This window comes from Pongo abelii, chromosome 9 (genome assembly GCF_028885655.2).
Source record: "Pongo abelii isolate AG06213 chromosome 9, NHGRI_mPonAbe1-v2.0_pri, whole genome shotgun sequence".
Classification (NCBI taxonomy): domain Eukaryota; kingdom Metazoa; phylum Chordata; class Mammalia; order Primates; family Hominidae; genus Pongo; species Pongo abelii.
In genome coordinates, this window is record NC_071994.2 from 1313549 (window position 1) to 1334720 (window position 21172).

Below are 21172 nucleotides of genomic sequence, written 5' to 3' on the forward strand. Positions count from 1 at the left end.
GGGCCCTTTCCTAACTCGGGCAACAGACCTTCGTGCTCAAGAGCCCTGGCTCCCTTGGGGCTCCTGCTCCCACCTTACACGCGACAGAGGGGGACCAAGGGCTGTGGCATCACAGTCGTGAGCACCTCCTGGCTGGCCACACCCTGGTACACCCTCTCCTGGAGCACCCCAGTACCAGGCCCGCTGGATGGATGGGCAGTCATCCTGTTGACTCCCACAAAGATGGGAGCAGGGAGGGTGCGGCGTGCTATCGAGGTGTTGAGTCTGGGGTTTTTTGTGCAGCACGTTCAAGAGGGGACAGCAGGGCTGAGGGAGGCTGGGAGGGCGATTTGAGGATAGGCACTGAGAGGCTGAAGGCTGAGTAGCCTCTCGCGCCTGGAGGACAGGCAGGGGGCCAGAAGAGAGGCCCCAGACTGAGCCTCAGAGGCCACCGATGGCATAGGCTGCTCAGACACAGACAGGGAAGAAAAGGCCTTAGGGCTGCAGCCAGGGGTGGGAGAGGGATGCAGGCTGGCAAGGAAGTGGGAAGGAAGAAAGCAAGAATTTGGGCCACTGGAGCAGCCGGATGCAAACGGTCAATAGGGCAAAATGCTGCTGAGGATGTCACAAAGGTGCCTGTGACTCTGCTGCAGGCTGGGAGGCCAGGTGACTGTGGCAGCAGAGAGAGGGCATCTCGGGTCAAGTGCCCCTGCCCTCTGGCTGTGGCCTGACGCCCTCTCCTAGTCTCCTGCACACCCTTGGCCTCTGTTGGCACCTGGACCAGACCACTAGCAGTCAGCCTCCAGCCAGACCCTCACTGCTTGACAGTTTCTCCAGCTGGAGGTCCCTAACAGTCTACATTCAGCTAAAAATGCCTGCCATCACCACTCACAGCAGCAGCAGCGGGGGAAAGGGGGGTGCCCTCTGCCTCTGTCCCATGCTCTCAGCCCTCCTCCCCTGCCCCCACTGGCGGGGCCCTGACTGCTCATGCTCAGAGGCCCCAGAATTGGGTAGGGAGGACCCTTAGTCCACAGCATTTGAAGGGAAGCAGGGCGGGGGGGGGGGGGGCGGGGTGCAGGCCAAGAATGGACAGGCGCTTTGGGGCCCACTCCCCTTCCCCAGCTGGAAATGCAGACAGCCCAAAGAGCAGGAGAGCGCACTGGGAAGACCTCGCAGTTTCCTGAGCTCATACGGGCTTACCAGGGTGGGGAGCGGGCCACGGTCAGCAGCAGTGTGTGGCAGAGCCCGCAGGGGAAAATTTGCCCACAGACCATACACGGGCAAGATCTGGGACCCCCACTTCTGCAGCGTTCCGGGTCTCCCTCACCTCTCCCCTCCCACCACCTTCTGCAGCACGGGCTTAAGGAAATACCAGTGTTTTTCTGCAAAGATACAGAGGGTCCGTCCAGGTCTGGCTGCCTCTTCGGCTGCCTGTGTTTAGATCTCCAAAGGCTGCTCCCAGCAGCCCCTGCCCAGCTGCTCAACCTGAAAGAGGGATCGGTAGCAAGGGCCGGGAGGCGCCAGGGCGCTGCGGCCGGATCCCAGGTGAGTTCCTTGACTCCGCGCCGCGCAGGTCACTGTGGCATAACTGGGAAAACCGTCGCTTCTCCCTCGGGCGTGGAGGCGGAGGGCCACGTCCTCCTTGGGGGTGCACAATCACTGCTTGGACAACGCCCGCGTGCAGCAGCCCCACAGACTCCCATGCAGCCCCCCCGCCACGTGTGCCGCATCCCCGCCCCGCATGCAACACCTGCCCCCTCCAGCGCAGCATGCCCCTCGCTGGCGTGCAGCACCCCCCATGTGTGCAGCACCCCTGCCCCGAATACAGCACCTCTCCCCAGTACAGCACTCCCGCCCCGCATGCAACACTCGCCCCCCTCCAGGGCAGCATCCCCATCCCCCGCGCGTGCAGCACCCCCTCGAGGGGCGGGTAACTCTTTGGGACACCCGGAGTCACGCCCTGCAGGGTAAAACCCCCGTCCAGGGCAGCCATCTGCACTCCCTCGCCATGGGCCCACTGCCTGCTCCGTCCCGGGATGCGCCTTAAGGGCGGGTCGGGCGGCAGCGGGAGCTCTGCTGCCTGGTGGGACCGGACGTGGCAGCCGGCGGGCTGGAGGCTCCCGGGTCCCGGCCTCGCCCTGGCCTCGCCTCGCCCCCTCGAGTCTCCCCGAGCGCTCGTAGCGGCGGGGCGGGGTGGGGAGGCGTTGATTGGCCGGCGCGGGCACCGCTGCCGCCGCCGCCGCATCCCTCTGCGTTCGTACAGGCTCGTGTCGGCTCGGCTCCGTTGCGCGGCCCGGCTCGGCTCGGCTCCCCTCAGCTCCGCTCGACTCCTCTGTTCGGCTCGGCTGTTCGGCTTGGCTACACGGCTCGGCTGCGCGGCTCGGCTCTGTTCGGCTCGGCTCGGCTGCTGGGCTCGGCTGTTCGGCTCAGCTGCGCGGCTCGGCTCGGCTCGGCTCTGTTCGGCTCGGCTCGGCTGCTGGGCTCGGCTGTTCGGCTCAGCTGCACGGCTCGGCTCGGCTCGGCTCGGCTGCGCGGCCGCGGACGGGCGTGCGCTGGGGGCGCGGGGCGCGGGGCGCGAGCCTCGGCGGCGGCGGCGGCGGCAGCGGCGGCGGCGGCGGCGGAAGCCAGGTGCCCCCGCCCGCCCTGTCCTCTCGACGAGGCGGAGGCGTCGCCGCGGGCCAGGCCTCGGACTGCCGCGTCGGAGTGGACGCGGGGGGCGGCGGCGCGGGCGGACGCGGGCGGCGCGGAGCAGCGGGGCCCGCGGGGGCGCCCCGGCCCGGTCGGCGCGGACGGCGCTCGGCGGACGCGGGCGGACGCTGGGCGGCCCCTCCCTGCCCGCGCGCCCGGGCGCCCCTGGCCGGCGCCGGGCCCCGGAGCGATGACATCGACGGGGAAGGACGGCGGCGCGCAGCACGCGCAGTATGTTGGGCCCTACCGGCTGGAGAAGACGCTGGGCAAGGGGCAGACAGGTGCGTGCGGCCGGGGCGGGGGCCGGGGCCGGGGAGGCCGCTTTGGCAGCGCGCTGGGTGGGGGGCGCCCGACGGAGGCCCCGGCCGCGAAGCCGCAGGCCCGGCCCGGGCCCCGGCCGCGAACAATGGGCGGCCCGTGCGCCCCCGTCCGCTCGTGCGCCCCGGTTCCGCCGCGGACCCCGCAGGCCGGTTGGCTGCGGTCGGCCGGGCGCGGCCCAAGGACACGCGGCGCGGCGCGGCGCGCGCAGGCGGACAGGGGCGCACGGGCCGGGCCGGGCCGGCGCCCCTCGGGCCCCGCTGCAGGTGCGCGGCCCGGGCCGCATTGTGCGCCCCAGCGACCGGGCCCATTGTGCCGCGGGAGGAGGGGGCCGCGCGGGCGCCCATCTGCCGTCTGCCGCGGCCGCGCTAATAGGCGTTCTGCCCGAGCAGCTGCGCCCCCGGCGGGACTCCCACCTCCGCGCGCCGGCCACCGGGGCCTCCGGGCAGGCCCGATCTCCCTCCGCGGTGGGGGCGGAAGAGTGCGGGGACCTGCAGAGGGCTGGACAGCGCCTTGCGCTGCTCCGGCTCCGGCTCGGGCGAGCGGAGTGTCTGTGACCTGCATTCCCCCGGGGCAGGGAGAGGCCATTGGTGCTGGGACCAGAAGTGCGTGGGACCTGACCCGCGGAGCGGCCCCGCGGCCTGCCGGTGGAGGGGTCTTCCCGGTGGGGCCTGGCTGTCGTTCTAGGGAACAGGCCGGGTCCCTGCGGGGCCGAACCCAGGCCAGAGGCAAGCCCGGCTACCCTCGCATGTGGCCAACTCTCCCCGGCCCGCTGGGCTTGGCTAGCCCTTCATCTGGTCAGGCGCATTCACAGAGTCGCCTTTGTGGAGGCTGGGGCTCAGCCATTTTCTTTCTTCTCCCAGGACCGGCCTGTCTCTTGGTGTCCCCGAGGTCCCACGGCACTGCCTCTCCCTTCCAATCCGAGAAGTTCCTTAGACCCGGGCAGGCAGGGGTGGAGGGAAGGAGGAGGAGGGCGCTGGTGCAGGGTGGAGGCTCAGCCCCTCACGGCTGCACAGAGGAGGAGCTGGGAGGTGGCGTTGGGGAAAGAAAGTGGGCCAGGCCCAGGCTCTTGGGGGAGGGCCGTGGCTGTGATGTAACTACGGCAGAGCTGCAGGAAGGGGTTTGGACCTAGGGGTTCAGGGGAGCCGCCTCGCCTTGGGTGCACAGCCTTCCGCCACCCGCCACGTCACGGAGGGGCCCCTGGCCACAGGGCAGGGCCTGGGCAGGTGGGGTGGTGCGGCCTGGGTTGGAGAAGGAGGTGGCATTCAGCCCATGTCACCTGAGTTCAAAATTCTCGTCTTTCCCGGAAAGAAAAACTAGTGTGTGAAATCCATGGTGAAGTAGGGGCCCAGGGCAGCAGGATGCAGGAGTCAGTGAGATAATCCAATTACGGTTCCAATAAAATGTTATTATAAGGAAACATCCACGTGTAAGTGAAGACACGATGAGTTATGTGCTGTGCGCGGCCTCGGTGGGTAGGGGCTTGTCTCCACTCCTCATGGAGTTCTGCTGGCGGCAGTTAATTACGGGAGGTTTCCACTGTAATTAACAGTAATGAATACAAAAGGATGGGCTGTGTGTGTCTACAACGTGCTGAGAGAGATATTTAGAAAACAGCTCGAGGGGGGGCACAAAGTGGCCCCTCTCTCCCGAGTTCTGACGGGCAGAGCGCAAGCGTGTCACCGGGAGGGCCCTGGAGAAGGCCACCATTTCTGTGCGTCTTCCATTGCTGCTGCTGAAGGGTCACCAGGAGTTGGGTGGAGGTGGGGCCCGGAGTGTGTGTGCTGGGCCACTTGGCACCAGATGCCAGGAGAGCTGCCAGGTCCCAAGCTCAAGAGGGAGATAGGCTTCCTGCCAGGAAACCTCCGTGGGAGAACGGGAGGCTGGGCTTCTGGCCGCCACCACCCGAGGACAGTCTGATCCTGCCGTTGAGAACGCTTCTCCTTCCAGGACCTGGCCACAGGGGAGCTGTGGAGGCCTTGCTTGGGGGGCCATTGGTGTGGACGCGACTCCAGCCCCTTCCCCGTGTCTGTGGCTGGCAGCTTTGTTTGGCCTTCTCTGTTCATCTTCTCTCTCTGCCTGAGTCCTTGGAAGTAGGAGCTGCTTGACTCGAGGTGGGCACTGAGAGGGAGGTGGTCAGTGGCAGTGGCAGTGAGCCTTGTGGTGCCACGAGAGCCCTTCCACCCGGCTGACCCAAGCTAGGGCCTGTTGGACGGTGGGTCAAAGATGTCCCAAACCTGTCCTTGGGGAGTCTAGCCGTGTGGGGAGGGGAGACCACGCAGCGCTCCCTGCACCCCCCCAGCCCAGGGCCTGGAGGACACCCTTCTAGACGCCGCAGGGTCCAGTCAGCTGTCTTCTTGTGCCTTTCAGCGGGAGCGCTCCATCGTCTCACCTGTACGGCACCTGCCTGTCTTGTTGTTTCTGTGCCTCCTGCAGGGCCGGTGTGGCTGTAGGGTCATCCTTCTGCATGGGGCATCCTGTGCACAGCTCCCCTTGGTGGCCATGGGGGTCGCCTCCAGTAGTCCTACTGCCGGTGCCAGGCACCAGGTGAAGCCGTCAGAGCACTGAGCAGCTGTGGAAGCCTCCTCACCAGCTGCTTGGTGGATTCTGGCCAAGACTTGGGGGGATGTAGGCTGGGGTCGGGGTGGGAACCCATCTGCAAAGGTGCTGCCCCAGCTTTTCTCGGGGCTGAGAAAGGCTTGTGTAGCCTCATCTGAGCTTGACCCCTGCAGAGATGCTGAGACACAGTCCCTGCCAGCAAGGGCAACCGTGGAGGTTGGAGGGTGCAGACACTCTGAGTTGGGGCATGCAGGTCCAGGAGGGTGTGTGGCACGGGCTGGGTGGCTTTTGTCCCTGTGCACCTTTGTCCCTGTGCCCCATCAGTACGCAGAGCAGGGCACCTTCTTGCCCAAACCTCAGCTCAGCTCCTGAAATCTGGGAGGCCTGGGAAGGCCCTGTGGGAGGAGCTGGAGAACCTCGGGCCCTTGGAGCTGTTCTTGGGGGCAGGCGGCTGGGCTGCATGGGATGATGAGGGGCCTGCCTTCGGGAATCCTCTGTCTGGGGGGTGGGAGAAAGGAACATGGCCGGGATAGGGCTCCCTGCGAGGGAGCGAAGGAGATAGGATGAGGGGCTGCCCTGCAGCTCACCTGGCAATGTTCACCTGCTATGGCGTGGGGGAGGGCCCTAGGCTGCCAGGGACCTGGGACATCCCCTCCACGTTCTCAATGGCCTTTAGAAAGGTTGAGCCCTGGTGGCTGCCAGGGTGGAGAGGGGTCCTGGGATGGGAGGAGCCATTGAAGATGGAACAGGGGAGGGGAGGGAGAGCCTGTGCCGGGGAGACCCTGGGGATGACCCCAGGCCCAGAAGCTGGAGGCAGTTGTGGAGGGGAAGGAAGCTGGCCTGAGATGGGGTCTGTTTAGAAAGTTGAGCAGGATGGGCAGTGACTGGCTGTGGTGTGCAGGTCCCTGGAGATGGGTCCCTGGAGATGGGCCCCTGGAGATGGGTCCCTGGAGATGGGTCCCTGGAGATGGGCCCCTGGAGATGGGTCCTGGAGATGGGCCCCTGGAGATGGATCCCTGGAGATGGGTCCTGGAGATGGGCCCCTGGAGATGGGTCCTGGAGATGGGCCCCTGGAGATGGGTCCCTGGAGATGGGCCCCTGGAGATGGGTCCCTGGAGATGGGCCCCTGGAGATGAGTCCTGGAGATGGGCCCCTGGAGATGGATCCCTGGAGATGGGTCCTGGAGATGGGCCCCTGGAGATGGGCTGTGCAGGGCCGAGCCTGGAGAGCGCATGGGTAGACAGGAACCGGCAGCCTCCCCAGCCATGAAGGTGAAGGTGGACTCAGCGTGGGTGTCTGCTGTGAAACCCCGGGGATTCTGTAGCCCTCCCCATATCAGGCCCTGGCCATCTGACCCCAGCTGTTTTGTCAGGGCGGCAGCTGCCTGGGGCTGGGCTGAACCCCTCATCTGCCCTGCATGGGGTTTCTACAAGCTGAGGTCTCAGGACGCTGTTCTCAGGGGCGCCGTGCACAGGGCCCGGGGAGCCAGCATGGTGGGTAGCCCTCCCATCTGAAGTCTCCCCGGCCCCCTGAAGTCCCTGGAAAGGCCCATTTGGTGTCGCTGGGCGCCATGTCAGTGACTGCGCCAGGGTGGAGGCCTCAAGATGCTGCCCCTGGCGTCTTCCTGCCCTGTATGCCCTCCACAGGGAGCCCCCTTTCCAGCTGAGAGCTGGCCTTGAGTGTCCGTCAGGGCCCTTGGCACAGAGTTTCCGGGTGGTGAGGACAGCAGTTCCCCTAGGCGGGGGTGGGAGGGTCCTTGGAGGCGGGAGCCCTAGGCCCCTGTCCTGTCACCACCCACTGTGGCCCTGGGCACCTCAGGTGTGTGTGTCCCTGTTGACATGGGTCTCCCTGCCTTGTCACTGGCAATGGCAGGAAAAGACACGCTGGGCAGAGGGCACCACCTGGCCCTGATCGTGCTGGCCGTGCTGGCCCTGCTCTGCTAAGGTGCGTGCACGCTGTGGATTTCCTGGATGTGGAAGCCTCAAGGCCAGGCTGTGCGCCCGCCCCCAGCTGTGCCAGGGAGGGCTTTCCAGAGTCACCATGGCTGGCTGCCGTCCCGCCTGCTCCACCATCTGCCTGAGCAGGGAGTCGTGTCCAGAACCACCCGGGAATGCAGGGCCAGGGCTGTGATGCGAGGTTGGCCCCTAGGCTTCAAGGGGATCTGTTTCTGGCAAATCTCACGCAGGCCCAGCTGGGGCTACTATCAAGCGCCGTGGCTGCTACCCACGACCAAAGCTCCAGGGCCTCTGGGTCCCCACCATTGTTGGCTGCCAAGGTGGCCAGATCCCTTCCTTGCTCTGAGGGTGGCTGGGAGTGTCTTAAGGTTGTCGCTGTGCCAGGTGTGTGTGGACCCCTGCGTCCCCCGCTCCTGGTCCCTCTTCCCTTCCACCCACGTCCCCCACTCCTGGTCCTTCTTCCCTTCCACCCACGTCCCCCACTCCTAGTCCCTCTTCCCTCCCAGCCACCTCGAGGACTGCGTGGGGCCAGCAAGGCCTGTACCCCAGGACACCAGGGTTGCTCGGACCAGCTCCCGAACCTGGGCCTAAGCGAGCTCTCCTGGTTCTCACCCCCGGAGTCGTCTGCGGAGTGACCCCGGGCCCTCTCATCATGGCCTCACCCTGCTCCAGCGCTCTGGGTGCCTTGCAGCAGACAGGAGACCCCCTCCAGGCTGGCCCGAGGGCAGGTCAGACCCCAGTCCCTGGGAACAGCCTTAGTGGGCTGCACCTCCCCGTCGGCCACTGGCGCCCAGGAGGAGCTGTCGGGAAGGCCCCTTCGCCATCACCTGGTGGCACTTGCTTGAGGGCTTCTGTGCCTTCTAGTCCTCACTGGGCACACTAGCTTCTTTGGGCACCTGGGGAGGGTCAGGCTGTCTCTGAAGTCAGCAGCCCTGCTGGGCAGCCGGCACCAGGAGAGGAGGCGGGCTGGTCCCCGTGACTGCCAGCTGCCGGCATCCACCTGTGCGGGGCTGTGCCTAGATGGTAGCACTGTGGGGCATCACTGTGCAGTTCTGGGCCCTGCCCTCAGCTCTGGACAGCCCACCTGGACCCTGGTACCTCGGAAGTGGAAGGACTGGGACCTCAGGGCCCCTGAGTGTAGAATGGGGTTTCCCTGAAGCTTGTGCGAGGTTCCAATGGCTGGAAATACCGTACGGGGCAGGAGGACGGCAGACCAGCATCTGTCAGGCCCCTTGGGGCTCACATGGCTGGTCCTCTGTGCTGCCCTGTGCTCCGCAGGAAGTTAATGGCACCCCGCCACCTCCTCTGTGCAGGGCAGCCCTGCTTTCACCTGTAGGGCTGGTGCCTGTGTCAGGCCCAAGCCCCAGGTCCTAGCCCAGGCTGACCAAGCGGCCCACAGACCTCCCCAAGGCCTCACCCCAGGGATGTCCGCCGGGCCAGGCTGCCCTGAGCCAGCTGCCTGGGGCTCTGGACAAGATGGAGGCTGGGCTGGGGCAGAGGCTGCAGGGACAAAGCATGGATTGTGCCAAGCCGGCTGCCTTTCAGGGCCCGGCCCGCCAGGTCCAGGCCTTGTTCCACCGCCTCTGAGGGGCCAGTGTTCTGGGCCCAGCAGCTGGGGGCCAGGCCCCACCCACAGAGCAGTGCTCCCGAAAGTCCCGCTGTTAAAGAGAAACTCCTCGTTTTCCTGGACGCCTCCAGCTTCCCAGGCTCGTTCTGCCTTCAGTCCCGGGGCCCACGGAGGCTGTGGCTGCCCTGCGCTGCTTTGCCCCAGGGGCCTGGGCTGCAGGCTAGGCCTGGCTTCCTCCCTGAACCCTGGAGAGTGACAGCACCACCCCCAGCAGATGGCAAGGTCCCGTCGGTTGGCATGCGTCTCTCTGGGCACCGTGCTCCTCGTTGTGTGCCACGTCCTTGGGCTGAGCTTGGGTCCTGTCTGCCCTGGGGGTGCCATCCTATGAGGACAGAGCTGCCTTTCCTGGGTGGCCATGGCAGCCTCGTGGTGCTGGCTGAGGGGAATGGACACTCCTGGGCTGGAGCTGGGCTGGGGTGGGGCTGGGTAGGGCTGGTGGGAGTCCTGGGCACCTTGGCCTGAGGGGGATAGAGGTGCCCAGGGCATTTGTGCCATCACTGCCCACTTGGCTTAAGCTGGAGCCCAGGGCCCTGGAGGGCAGGCTGGTCTTTCCGGCCCCGGGCAGGGGTGGGAGGGCGCCTGGACGGCCGCCTGCATGATCCCCGTGATACAGCGGGGATGGCTGCATGTCGGGCTGAGTCCAGCGGTGGGTGGTTTGCGGGGGCACAGGGAGCCTGCCTGGCCAGGAATGTGGCCTCTGCGGGTGGCTTGGCCTAGGAGCCCCCGGGAACCCTTTGTACGGGAGAAGGGGTCAGGATAGGGGTGGGGGTGCAGTGCCTGGTGGCCCTCCATGCTGAGGGAAAGCCCCTCTTCACAGCTGGCGTCAGGCCCCATGTCCTCGGCACCCTGAATCAGCTGCAGGGCCGGCTGCTGCCTGAGCTGCCTGGTTGGGGCTGGCCTGGGCCCCTGATTGGCTGCTTCCCCGGGCAGGGGTGACGTTGCTGCCCTGGGTCCGAGAGTTAACTTGTGCGGACGGAGGTAATAGGTGTGGTACCTGCCCCGGGAAGGGTGGTGGCCTGGGTGGCCATGTCAGGCGCCTTGGCCCTGCCCCCTGGGGGTACAGGGGGTGGATAGGCAGCCCCAAAGCTGGGTTCTCGGAGAGCTGGGGTGGCCAGATGGGGGCTCATTCAGCTGCCCCCTGTGCAGCCCCTTGGTGCCATTAACTTTCTGCAGAGCGTAGGGCAGCACAGAGGGCCAGCCAGGCCGAGGGGCCAGAGGGTCCACTCCCACACAAGCCCTGAGGCATCCAGGCAGGAGGCGGTGGCCCCAGTCCACACAGGCCAAGGCAGCCCCTTCCCCAGGGTTAGGCTGCAGACCCTGCTGGTGTGGCTTCAGGAGTCCTGGTCCCCGTGCTCAAGCTTCCTTCCTGCTCATCTGTGATGGGGCCTGGGTGTACCCAGGTCCTTGGTAGGCACCAGGAGATGCATGGGGTCCCCTGGAGCCTGGAGCCCTGCAGCCCCTCCGCTTGCCTTTGGTGTCTGGGGCAGGGACTGGCCCTTGGCACCCGCGGCCGTCCCTGGCTTTCGTCCTGTGCCGTCCTGGGTCTTTGGGTCCCTCTGCCAGCCCCGTGGTGACTTCTTGCACTCAGGGTTTGCAGGGGGCTGCGGAATGACCCCGTCCCTTCCACAGCACACAGGCACCTCCAGCCAGGAAGGAGCTGGGCAGGCAGCCCCACCCCCAGGCCAGAGCCACAGAGCCGTTGTGACTGGGGGTCTCTGGCCAGGACGTTCCTGTGCTGTCTGTTGTGGGCAGGCCCCCCAGGGCAGGGCCACCTCCAGGGTACTTGGTTCCAGACGCTGGCTGAGTGGTCACTTGTGTCCACACCGCAGTTTCCCTATCGGTGAAGTGGCTTGGACAGGATGGTGGGATGGTGCCAGGGGGTTGTGCCTGCCGGGACTGAGCCCAGGGCCTGGCCCTGCCACTGGGGCCAGCGTCAGCCTCGGGACAGAGTCGAGGAGGGGAGATGGCTTGTGGGCCAGGATGCCCGAGGGTGGGGAGAAGCAGCTCAGACGGCGTCACTGTGTTGCCTTCCCCCAGCCGATGGGATTTTCGTGGAGCTCTCTCTGCTGGGGACAGTGAGAGGGGAGCCGTGAGCTGTGAGCCATGATAGGGATTGTGGCAAGGCCGGACCGGTCAGCTGGGGATGCCAGGGTCGCACCGTCCCTCGGGTCTCAAACTGGCGGCTGAACCCCCAGGGCTCTGGGCTGGTGAGGAGCTTGTCCTGCTCGTCTCTCTGCTGCCACAGTGACCCCGGACACATCCCATGTCGCCTGCTGTGGCCCTGCCTTCTGTCGGGTGGACATGGGGGATTTGGGGTACGGGGGAGCAGTGAGTTCTGGGCCTGACCAAATTCCCCGGTGCCATCGGGCCCAGCCTCCTTCTTCCTTGGCACCCTGGGGTGTGTGGTGGCTGAGCCCCAGCTCTGTGGCTCCCGAGGCTTTTCTGGGATGGAGGCCTCGCTCCAGGTCCTGGCTTTTTCACATGGGAGCAGAGGAGAGTGCCCCAAGCCTGGCGAGCACCGCCCATAGCCGCCAGCAACACCCCCCACCTCCGTTACGCAGAAATAGTCCCAGGCACTGTTTATTGTAAACATTTGGTCTGCACATATAACAGAGAAACTCTTGAAAACCAAAGGGCCGTTATCACCCTGAGAAATTAGCACTGATTTCTAGAAACCGGCAGGAAGCCAGTCAGATGCTGGGATTTTAACTTTAAAAGAACATTTCCCAGGCCTGGGCCTCCGCTGCCAGCCCAGTCTCCCTGCAGGAGGGCGTGGGCAGGCGCTGGGCTCTGCGTGGGGCCGTGGACTCAGTCTCCCGCCTGCTTCATGGCTGGGGGCTGTTCCCAGGGGCCCTGAGCCTCAGCTTTCCGCGGAGGCCCGGGCATGGGGTGGGCCTGGGCTCTGCATCTCTCAGGAGTTTCCAGGTTATGCTGACGCTGGTTGGGGGACCCCACTTGGAGAGCTGGGGTGGCGGTGGCCTCCTCTTCCATAACCCCTGACCCTGGGCGGTGGCCTCCTCTTCCATAACCCCTGACCCTGGGCGGTGGCCTCCTCTTCCATAGCCCCTGACCCTGGGCGGTGGCCTCCTCTTCCATAACCCCTGATCCTGGGCGGTGGCCTCCTCTTCCATAGCCCCTGACCCTGTATAGTGGCCGTGGGTACTGTCTTCCACCCGTCCACATCCTTCCTGGGCACCGAACGCTGCCAGCACCAAGCCAGGCACGGGGCCAGCAAAATGCCCTGCCCGCCTGGGGCCACACATTCTGGAACGTTCACTGTGTGTCACACACGTGGTCTTGGGGGGCAGATGCCACGTGGGAGGAGTGGGCCCCCGTCAGCTCTGTTCTCCGTTGTGGTCGGCGGTTGGGGGCAGGTAGTGGAGGACCCGCCGGCTCTGCCTGGGCCCTGGGCCACCCACTCCGGACACTGGCTCTGGGAGGGGTGCAGATGAGGAGCCGGCCCAGGGCTGGGGCCCTTCCCGTCTAGCCATGGTCCTCCCCAGGGTCCTCGTGGTGCTGGGACCCTGTGACATCTGCTCTTCTGGCCCAGCGGCTGCCGGCAGCGGGGCTGTGTGACCCTCCTTCCTTCCGTCCCTGCTGGTGCCCAGCTCCCAGCCTGGCCTCAGTGTGGGGCATGAGGGCTCATTTCATTCAGGCCACATGAGTGTCAGGACAGCCACCGTTGGGCATCAGGGAGGACCAGCAGACAGAACAGTGGCGGAGCCGGTCACAGAGCTGTATGGGGCAGGGGACACCCTGCCCACTCCGCAGGCCTCTAGGCTCCTGTCTTCACAGTTCTTCTGCCGAGGCACCTGGCCTGTGTCCTCAGCATGTGCCCCCGGCATCACACCTCACCCGTGAGCAGCTGATGCACGGCTACCCTCGCGTGTCTGTATTTTGGGATTTCCTGCCGATGTCTGTGAGTCGGGGCTCACGCCCGGGGTACGGGTGCCCTCCTGGAAGTGTCTGTGTCTCACAGTGAGTCTGTCTGCCCGGGATTGTCACAACCTGGAAGAATAGGTCACTCTTCCATTCCCCCACCTTCCTGCACGGTCCGGGGGCGCTCAGGAGCCCCTGGGACCAGGGTCAGCATACCCTGGAGTATGTTCCTGGAGCAGGGGGACGTCACTCATGGGCCAGCAGCCCCACCTCCTGCAGGCTGCACAGAGCCCCTTCGGGCCCACGCCAACCGCCGGTGCAGCCCCTGCCCGTCCTCTGTGGTCTCCAGGGAAGGCGGCAGCAGCCGTGGGTGGTATGGAAGCCTCTGCTCTGCTGCGTCGTCCTGGAGGGGACTGTGGGGACACAGCAGAGAGTTCGCTGACTTTGAGGAGGAGGAAAGGACCTTGCGCCCTGTTCGGAGGCGGAGAGGCCCCAGGGAGCTGTCCAGCACCAGCCGTGCTGAAGTCTGCAGCTTCCGCCTCCCGCCAGGGCGCCTGCCTTGGCGCTGGGTCCTCACAGCCCAGCTGCAGCTGGAAAGAGATGTGTGAGGGCTGGTGATTTTTGGCAAGATCCCAAACCTGTCCTCAGCTGTGGGTCTCTGGTTCTATGCCGAGGAGGGGCAGGAGGAAACCAAATGTGCTCGGTGCCTCCTGCTGGCCAGTCCCCCAGCCCTAGGCCCTGAGCAGACCCACAGGCCCCACCGCTCGTGCCCTGCCAGGGCCTCTCTGTCTTTAACTTGCAGGGGAGAGGGAGGGCCAGGGCCCCACAGAGCTGAGGGTGCCCCCGCGTGTGGGTGCCGGAGAGCAGGCATGGAGCAGCCTGGGGAAGGCTGGGGGGCCTGGCCTTGCGCTCTCCAGAGGCGGTGGGTGTCAGGGCTCTCCGAGGTGGGGCAGGCACAACAGGCTGTGGTGGGGTCTGGTCCATGTCCCCTGGAGCGCACTCCTGGGAGCCCTTTGTGACAAACTCCTCCAAGTCCCCTTGTTTCAGGGCTCACATGGCCTGAGGGTAGGTTAGTTGCAGGAGTTTGAGAAGGTGGCCTTGGGGGTGGATGGTGGTGGGAAGAGGAGCTACTGCTGCAAACCCAGCTCCAGGCTGCCCCCACCTAAGCCTTGTCCATGCCTGAGCCCCGCCTCCTGGGAGGAGCATCACAAAGAGTGGGTGGTGCTGCGTGTAACCCTCTGGCTGCCCCACTCTCCTCCAGGGACTTGCCCCTCAGGCCAGCCCAGCCAGCCCTCCTGACTCCTCCTGGGGAGTGAGGGGCAGTGTCTCCCTGCAGCTCCCCACACACAGGAGAGGGTCCTCTAGGGCCTCATCTGATCCTTCCTGGGCACTGGTGGAGGGCCAGGGCTCAGGGGGCCAGGACAGAAAAGGCCACTCAGGCCCACAGCCCCTCACTCAGGGACAGAGGGTCTCCTGCCAAAAGGAGAGGGAGTGGAGTGGGGGCAGCTGACGCACAGGGAGGGAACGGGCCCCCAGCAGAGGAGGCGGGAGGGGCGCTGAGCTTGGCAGAGTGAGGGGCTGCGATTGCCTCTGAGGAGACGGAGGGCTCAGATCAGCTTGGAGGTTTGTTGACCCTAAACCCCAGATCCCCGGGGATTTGTGAGTAATCGTAAAGTGCACAGATGAGTGCCGTCTCCAGCAAAAGCCAGGGCGGCTGAGGGCATTTGCAGATGGTGTGGGCAGGAGGATGGGTGGGGCCTGCCGGGGCCACCATGGGGGAGGTGCCTGGCTGCAGGCCTCTGCCTGGCCCCTTACCCACGGGGTGTTGAGTCCCCCATCCCACAGCTCAACTGTGAGGTCAGCTGGCATGGGGCCTCATCCTCAGGGGGCCTGTGTCACGCTACCCTTCCCTTGGGGCAGTGCCCTTGTCACTGCCTGCTGTGACCGGACTGGCCAGCCTTGCCTGCTGGAGGGAACTTGGCAGTCGTCTCCCAGCCCAGGATGGAGGCTGCTGTGCGTGGCAGAGTGTGTGAGGCAGCCACCCCTCACCCCAGGCCACGGCGTCACTGGCTCACTGGTCACTGTGGGGTCCTCCTTACCAGGGCTACCCTGCTGGTGCCCCTGCTGGTGCTGGGGTTGGAGCTGAAGGTTGCTCTCGGGCCCGGGGACCCTGCGCTCCTGGCCTCAGCCTCCTCTCTGCTCCTTCCACTCAGGAGGCTATGAAACCCGCAGGCTCATGGGATGGGCAGGGGCAGCGGAGGAGGGGCCTGGGCGGTGGGAGCTGGCTGTTTGGTGTGAAAGGGGGATAATTGATACCCCACCTCTGACGGTGTGTCCTGAGCTCCCATCACCCCAGTTCAGTGGCGTCTGGCAACCCTCTTAGGTCCCTCACCTGCTGGTGACAGTCCTGTTGTGGCGCCTGCTGCACTGATGGTCGCCTGTGGACCCCGTGCTGGTGAGACAGAAGTGCGCTCTGTTCTGGGCTCTGTGGCTCCTGGTGGTGTTGGATAAACCAAGCCCCCACAGGGCCTGTATTGAGAGTGACCTGGGAGCGTCCAGGCTTCTCTGGGGGAAACACATTGAGCGCTTACCCACGTGGGGAGGCGGCCGGGCTCCAGGCCCCACTGCCCAGCTTGGGGCAGTGGCATCACGGAAGTTGGGATGGGAGGCGGGCAGCCGGCCTGGTCAGATGGGGCAAATGGGGTGAGCCTGGCCTGGAGTTGTACCCAAGCCCCTGCCCCTCTCCCGGGCTTCGCTCTTTGACCAGTGAAGTGTGAGCAGAATTCACATCTGTCTGGGTGAAAGCTTCCAGAGCCAGCACCCTCTCCCCTGTCCCACAGAAGCCGGTGTGGGTACACAGTGCCTCCAGCCCGGCCCCGAGAGGTTGGAGACTCAGCTTCCAGAGCCAGCACCCTCTCCCCTGTCCCACAGAAGCCGGTGTGGGCACACAGTGCCTCTAGCCCGGCCCCGAGAGGTTGGAGACTCAGCCCTGCGGCCACCCTTTGATTGCTCCCTGCCCCAGCTGCCTGCAGGTGCTGCGGGATCCGGGTGCGGGGAGCTGGCTCCCTGCCCAGGGCCTCACTCGTCTGTGTTCCCCTCCTGTCTCTAGGCCCCGTGTCCTTGATGCCACCCCTTTTCCTGACCCTGCTCTCCTGTCACGTCTCCTCTTCAGGGGAGTGGCCACAGGAGGAGGCCGTCATCCCAGTCAGCCCTCTCCCTGCCTCAGCCTCGCAGGACAGACGTCCCTTTGGCAGAGAGTTGCACCTGCCTCTGATCCTTGCCCTTGCTCTGTCTTCCCCTCTGTCCCTGTTCCAGCACCCAGAGGAGGTTGGGGTGGGGAAGGGTCCTCAGGGGAGACCATCCTCATGGTCCCTCCCTGGATGCCACAGAGCACCGGCCTCGGGAGGGCAGAGGGGGCGCCCCGGAGGTGGATGCCCTGCCCTGGTTCCTGATGTGGCCCCTGCCTCCAAGACCGCAAGGCACTCAGGGACAGATGCTAACGTTTGGGAGGGCAGGAGCAACGGGTGTGGGCCTGCAGCCCCTGCCTCTCCCCTCTCTGCCCTTCCCGCAAGCTGCCTGCTACCCACTGCCCGCTAAGCAGCTCTATTCTTACCGTGCTCTGGAGATTACTGCTGCGGCGGCTCCTCCAGGACGGGCAGGCTCACCGGGTTGGGGGCAGGGCTCAGCACTCCCGCCCCGTGGGAGGGTGGCCACAGGGTCCTGCGTGGAGTCCCTCCCCAGCCCTCGCTGCCCCTGTGTCCTGGCACAAGGCCCCCAAGGTGTGGCAGGCAGGCGGGCCTGCAGGCCTCCGTCTCTGGTGGTCTAGGGGGTGGGGGTGGCTCTCTGAGGGGTGTGGACCTCCATCTCTGGTGGCCTAGGGGGTTGTGGGGGGGCTCTCTGAGGGGTATGGGCCTCCATCTCTGGTGGTCTAGGAGGTTGTGGTGGGGGGCTCTCTGAGGGGCCTGAGCAGCCTCTAGCCCCTCCCCAGGGAGGTCAGTCACCCTGGGAGGGGGCTTGGGAGCGGCTCGGGCCAGGCTGCCTCATCCACAGCCCTGGGCCAGTCAGTGGGGCAGGGAATGTGGACACTGCCCTCCTAGCCCTCTGCCCAGGACCCTCCACGTCTCCCCACTCGGGACAGGAGCTGACGTTGCTCCTGGAGCCCTGTGTGCCAGCTGGGGTGGGAGGTGTGTGTGTGTGTGTGTGGTGTGTCTGCATGTGCAGGTGTGTGTGTGCGTGCCCACCTGTGTGTGCAGGTGCCAGCCTTGCCCAGCCTTCCCCTGTGGCTCGTGAAGCTCAGGATGGCTAGGGGAGCTGGTGGCAGCCCCACCGCGTGATAGATGAGAAGTTGGGATCCTAGGGCTTGCCTGCAGCCAGCACCACACAGTTACAGGCAGCGAGCTGCCAGCCCCAGCCCCTTCCTCTAGGAAAACACGCCCTGTCCTGCCCAGGGGTCTGGGATGGGGGACTGACCAGCAGCACCATATCCCACCAAGGGCACAGGCTTGGCCATTGACCTTTGCTCCCCAGCTTTGAGGACCCAGGGTTGAGCCAGGAAGATGGGGTGCGGAGCTGTTGGGCTCAGGGCAGCCTGAAGATTGTGCTCTGTGCCGAGGTGGGGAGGTCCGTCCTTTCCTGAGTGTGGCCCCAGCCAGCGGCCCGCATCTCCAGGGCCCGGTCCTTCCCGCCTGCCTGCGTGGCAGTGACCCCATCCAGCCCCTGCTCCTTGGCCCCACAGACCCCACACCCCTTGCAGAGTGACTGGCCCAGCCCCAGGCGCCCCTTCTGTCCACATCGGACCCTGGTCCGCACCTGTGCCGTTCCATCCCCAGCCTTCCCAGACCCCCACAAGCCCCCACAGGCTCCTAAACCCACCCAAGATATGGAGACAGGACCCTCCCGACTCTGTCCCAGCTCCTCACCCTCTTTGTTTGTTGCCCGCAGCCCTGCCGAGGTCAGGGTGTCCCTCGGCCAGCGGCTCCTCCTGCCCGGCCTTCCCCTCCTCTTGCCTGGCCTTCCTCTCCCTGCCCAGCCGCCAGAGGCTCCTTCTTAGGAGATAAACTGGGCCGGGCGTGGTGGCTCACGCCTGTAATCCCAGCACTTTGGGAGGCCGAGGCAGCGGATCACGAGGTCAGGAGATCGAGACCATCCTGACTAACACGGTGAAACCCCGTCTCTACTAAAAATACAAAACAAAAACAAAAATTAGCCGGGCATGATGGTGGGTACCTGTAGTCCCAGCTACTGGGGAGGCTGAGGCGGGAGAATGGCATGAACCCAGGAGGCGGAGCTTGCAGTGAGCTGAGACCTTGCCACTGCACTCCAGCCTGGGTGATAGAGCTAGATTCTGTCTCAAAAAAAAAAAAGATAAACTGAGCCACACCTGGGCTGTCCCTGCCACTCAGGACCCCAGAGAGCTCAGCAAATTGCATGGGTGGCGAGTGGAGCTGGTATTTGGCAACACAGGAGGGCGGGGGCCCAAACCCCTGCAGAGGATGCCAGCAAGCCCCAGGCTCTCAGGATGGGCCACACGGAGCTGGCATGAGGAGGCCTGCAGAGGCCAGGACAGCTGTGTGTCCAGCACTCGGCCCCCTGCTGGCTGTGCTGCTGGAGGGTGCGGGGGTGGGCCTGTCACTGGGCCACATCCCAGGGCCTGGGGAGGGGCTGGCAGGGTGTCAGCCTGCAGCCTGGAGAAGAGGAGCCCAGGCATCTGCTCCCTCCACGAGGTGCACGCATGTGTGTGCATATCCGTATGCAGGTTTGTGTGCGCCTGCATACCTTTGTGTGTGTCTGTGTGTGTATATGTGTGTGTGTGTGCATCTGTGTGTGTGTGGCGCGTCTGCATGTGCAGGTGTGTGCGTGCGTGCAAACGTGTGTGCGCGTGCATGTGTGTGCAGGTCTGTGCATCCTTGTCTGCCTGCACCTAGGATGACAGGCAGAGGCTCCTGGGGTTTCCCAGGGAAGGGGGTCCCAGGGTCATCACGGCAACTTGATAGCCATCCCCTGGGCTGCCGAGGGTGGGGCCTGGCAGATGCAGAGTGGAGGGAGCTGCAGGCCCTGGAGGAGGCTGCTGTGATGGCTGCGGTGTCTGCGTGGGCCCCCCACATCTGCTCTCTCCTTCCCAACCCAGCCCTCTCTGAGCATGGTGTGGGTCACTGGCTCTGACTGGCTCCCGCTGGCCACCTCTGCTGTGTCCACTACAGCCCCACTGCCTGCAGAGGGCCCTGCTGCCCCCTGTGCCCTCTGGCTACACCATGGTGTCCACACAGGAAGTGTGTTTCTGGCCCTACAGAGTCCACTTGGGGTGCTTCTCACATTGGACCCTTGGCCACAGTGTCACCCTCGTCTTCCTGCATGGGCCTCCCCTCCGAGGCCCTTGTTCCTGCCGCCTGCCCTGCATGACCTTCAAGGAAATTGCCGACCCCCAGGAGACCCCTTCCTTCATGGGGTGCCTCAGGCCCCACCTCTGCGGGGGTTCTAGACCCTCTAGGGGCCTCAACGCAGCCCCTAAACTAGGACATTAGCTTCAGAGACTGAATCAGCAAATAGTTACAGGATTCAATCAAAATGTTTCATCGGGCTAATTTTACAAGATTGAATTGTGAAAACCAGTTAATAGAAGTCTAACGTGATCATCTGGCTCCGCTGGGATTGGGTCGCACCGCCTCCAGGCAGGTGCCGCCTCCAGGAGGGCTTTCCCAGAGTGTGGGACGGGCCCTGCAGGGAGGGGCTGTTTGCTGCTCCATTTGCCCAGTGTGCCCTCAGATCCACAGCCTCAGGGCACCTCTGCCCTCCAGGGAAGGCCGCCTGGGTCTCCTACCCACCCTGGAGCTGAGCCCACCTGCCCTGCAGCTAGTTGGAGCCTCCTCCATCACCTCCTGGTGGAGGGGTTCCTGGTCCCAGGTCCTTCCACTCCAGAATCCACCTTTGAGCCCCATACTCTGCAGCCCATCCTCTGGCCTCCCTGGGGTGAATGGTGAGGCTCATGGCATGGGGAGCACAGGGCGGGCCTGGCCTCGGGCCCCAGCCTCCCTCCACCTGTGCCTAGAGCCCACAGTTCCACTGCTGGGGCTTTCTCTTGGCCACCTGGCCAGTTCACCTCCCTGTGTCCAGCAGCCCCACACTCATGCCCCAGGGATCAATCCAGCTCCTGCTGATCCTCTCAAAGCCCCTGGCTTTGGGGAGGGTGGAGTCCAGGGTCCCGGGTCACCATCCACCTTAGGAGTCCAGCGTCCAGCCCCAGGGCAGCAGCCATGAGGGAACTGGGGAGAAGGCTGTATGGGGTGGGGGTCTTCACACAGCGGCCACCAGGCTGGGGGTATCCTGAGGTCAAAGCCTGTGCCAAGTCCCCCCGTCTTCCCAGGAGACACCTGAGTGCTGTGGCCACTCCTTGTCAGGTCCAGGGCCTGGACCCTTAAGGACACCCCTGTGGCTGCCATCCTGACAGGCAGAATTCACTGCAGACCCTCAACCTGATGGCACAGGTCAGGGTTCACGTCGGAACCCTCCCCGCTGGTCCTTATTAGATCTGAGAGTGAGTCAGGTGGGGTGTGTGTGTGTGTGCACATCTGTGTGTGTGCAGTGGTATGTGCGCACATCTGCCTGTGCAGGGGTATGTGTGTGCACGTCTGCCTGTGCAGGGCTGTATGTGTGTTTGGCTGTGCGGGTGTGTGTGTGTGTTTGCCTGTGCTGGGGTGTGTGTGTGTGTGTGTGTGTGGCTGTGCTGGGGTGTGTGTGCATATCTGCCTGTACAGGGGTATGTATGTCTGCCCGTATGGAGGTGTATGTATGCCTGCCTGTGCAAGGGTATGTGTGTGTGTATGTATCTGTATACAGGTGTTTGCCTGTGCAGGGGTGTGTGTGCGTATGTCTGTGCAGGGGTGTGCATATGTTCTGCCTATGCAGGGATGTATGTGTGTCTGCCTGTGCAGGGGTGTGTGTGTGCACGTTTGTGTGTGTGTGTATGTGTCTGCCTGTGCAAGGGTGTGTGTACACACATCTGTGTGTGCCATCTGACCCTGGAGGCATGGGCCTGGCTTTCCTCAGGGCCTGCAGTTCCCTCTCTGGTTCTCTGCCCTGCCCCAGCCATCCCCTTCACCCGTTGCAGCCTGGAGCTGGGGGAGTCAGGGAGAGGCTGGGGCTGCAGACGGGGCAGCTGGCATCCTCATGC

At 65.0% G+C, this 21172-nt stretch overlaps 1 protein-coding gene across 15 annotated transcripts in view; it reads left to right on the forward strand.

Annotated features, from left to right (window-relative positions):
* Positions 1–608: 608 nt before the first annotated feature.
* BRSK2 (BR serine/threonine kinase 2) overlaps positions 609–21172 on the forward strand; it is a 70779-nt gene continuing 50215 nt past the window's right edge. For 14 of the 15 annotated variants that reach the window (XR_008510971.2, XR_008510970.2, XR_008510975.2 and 11 more), the window contains exon 1: positions 2802–2948. Coding sequence is in view for 9 of the 15 variants with exons in the window: in XM_054524091.2 (XP_054380066.1) it covers positions 2858–2948 (91 nt within the window). In the remaining 6 variants the exon portion in view is untranslated. Of the gene's footprint in view, positions 1525–2801; positions 2949–21172 lie in introns of those variants that run through there. The other variant, XM_054524092.2, reaches the window with a different exon arrangement.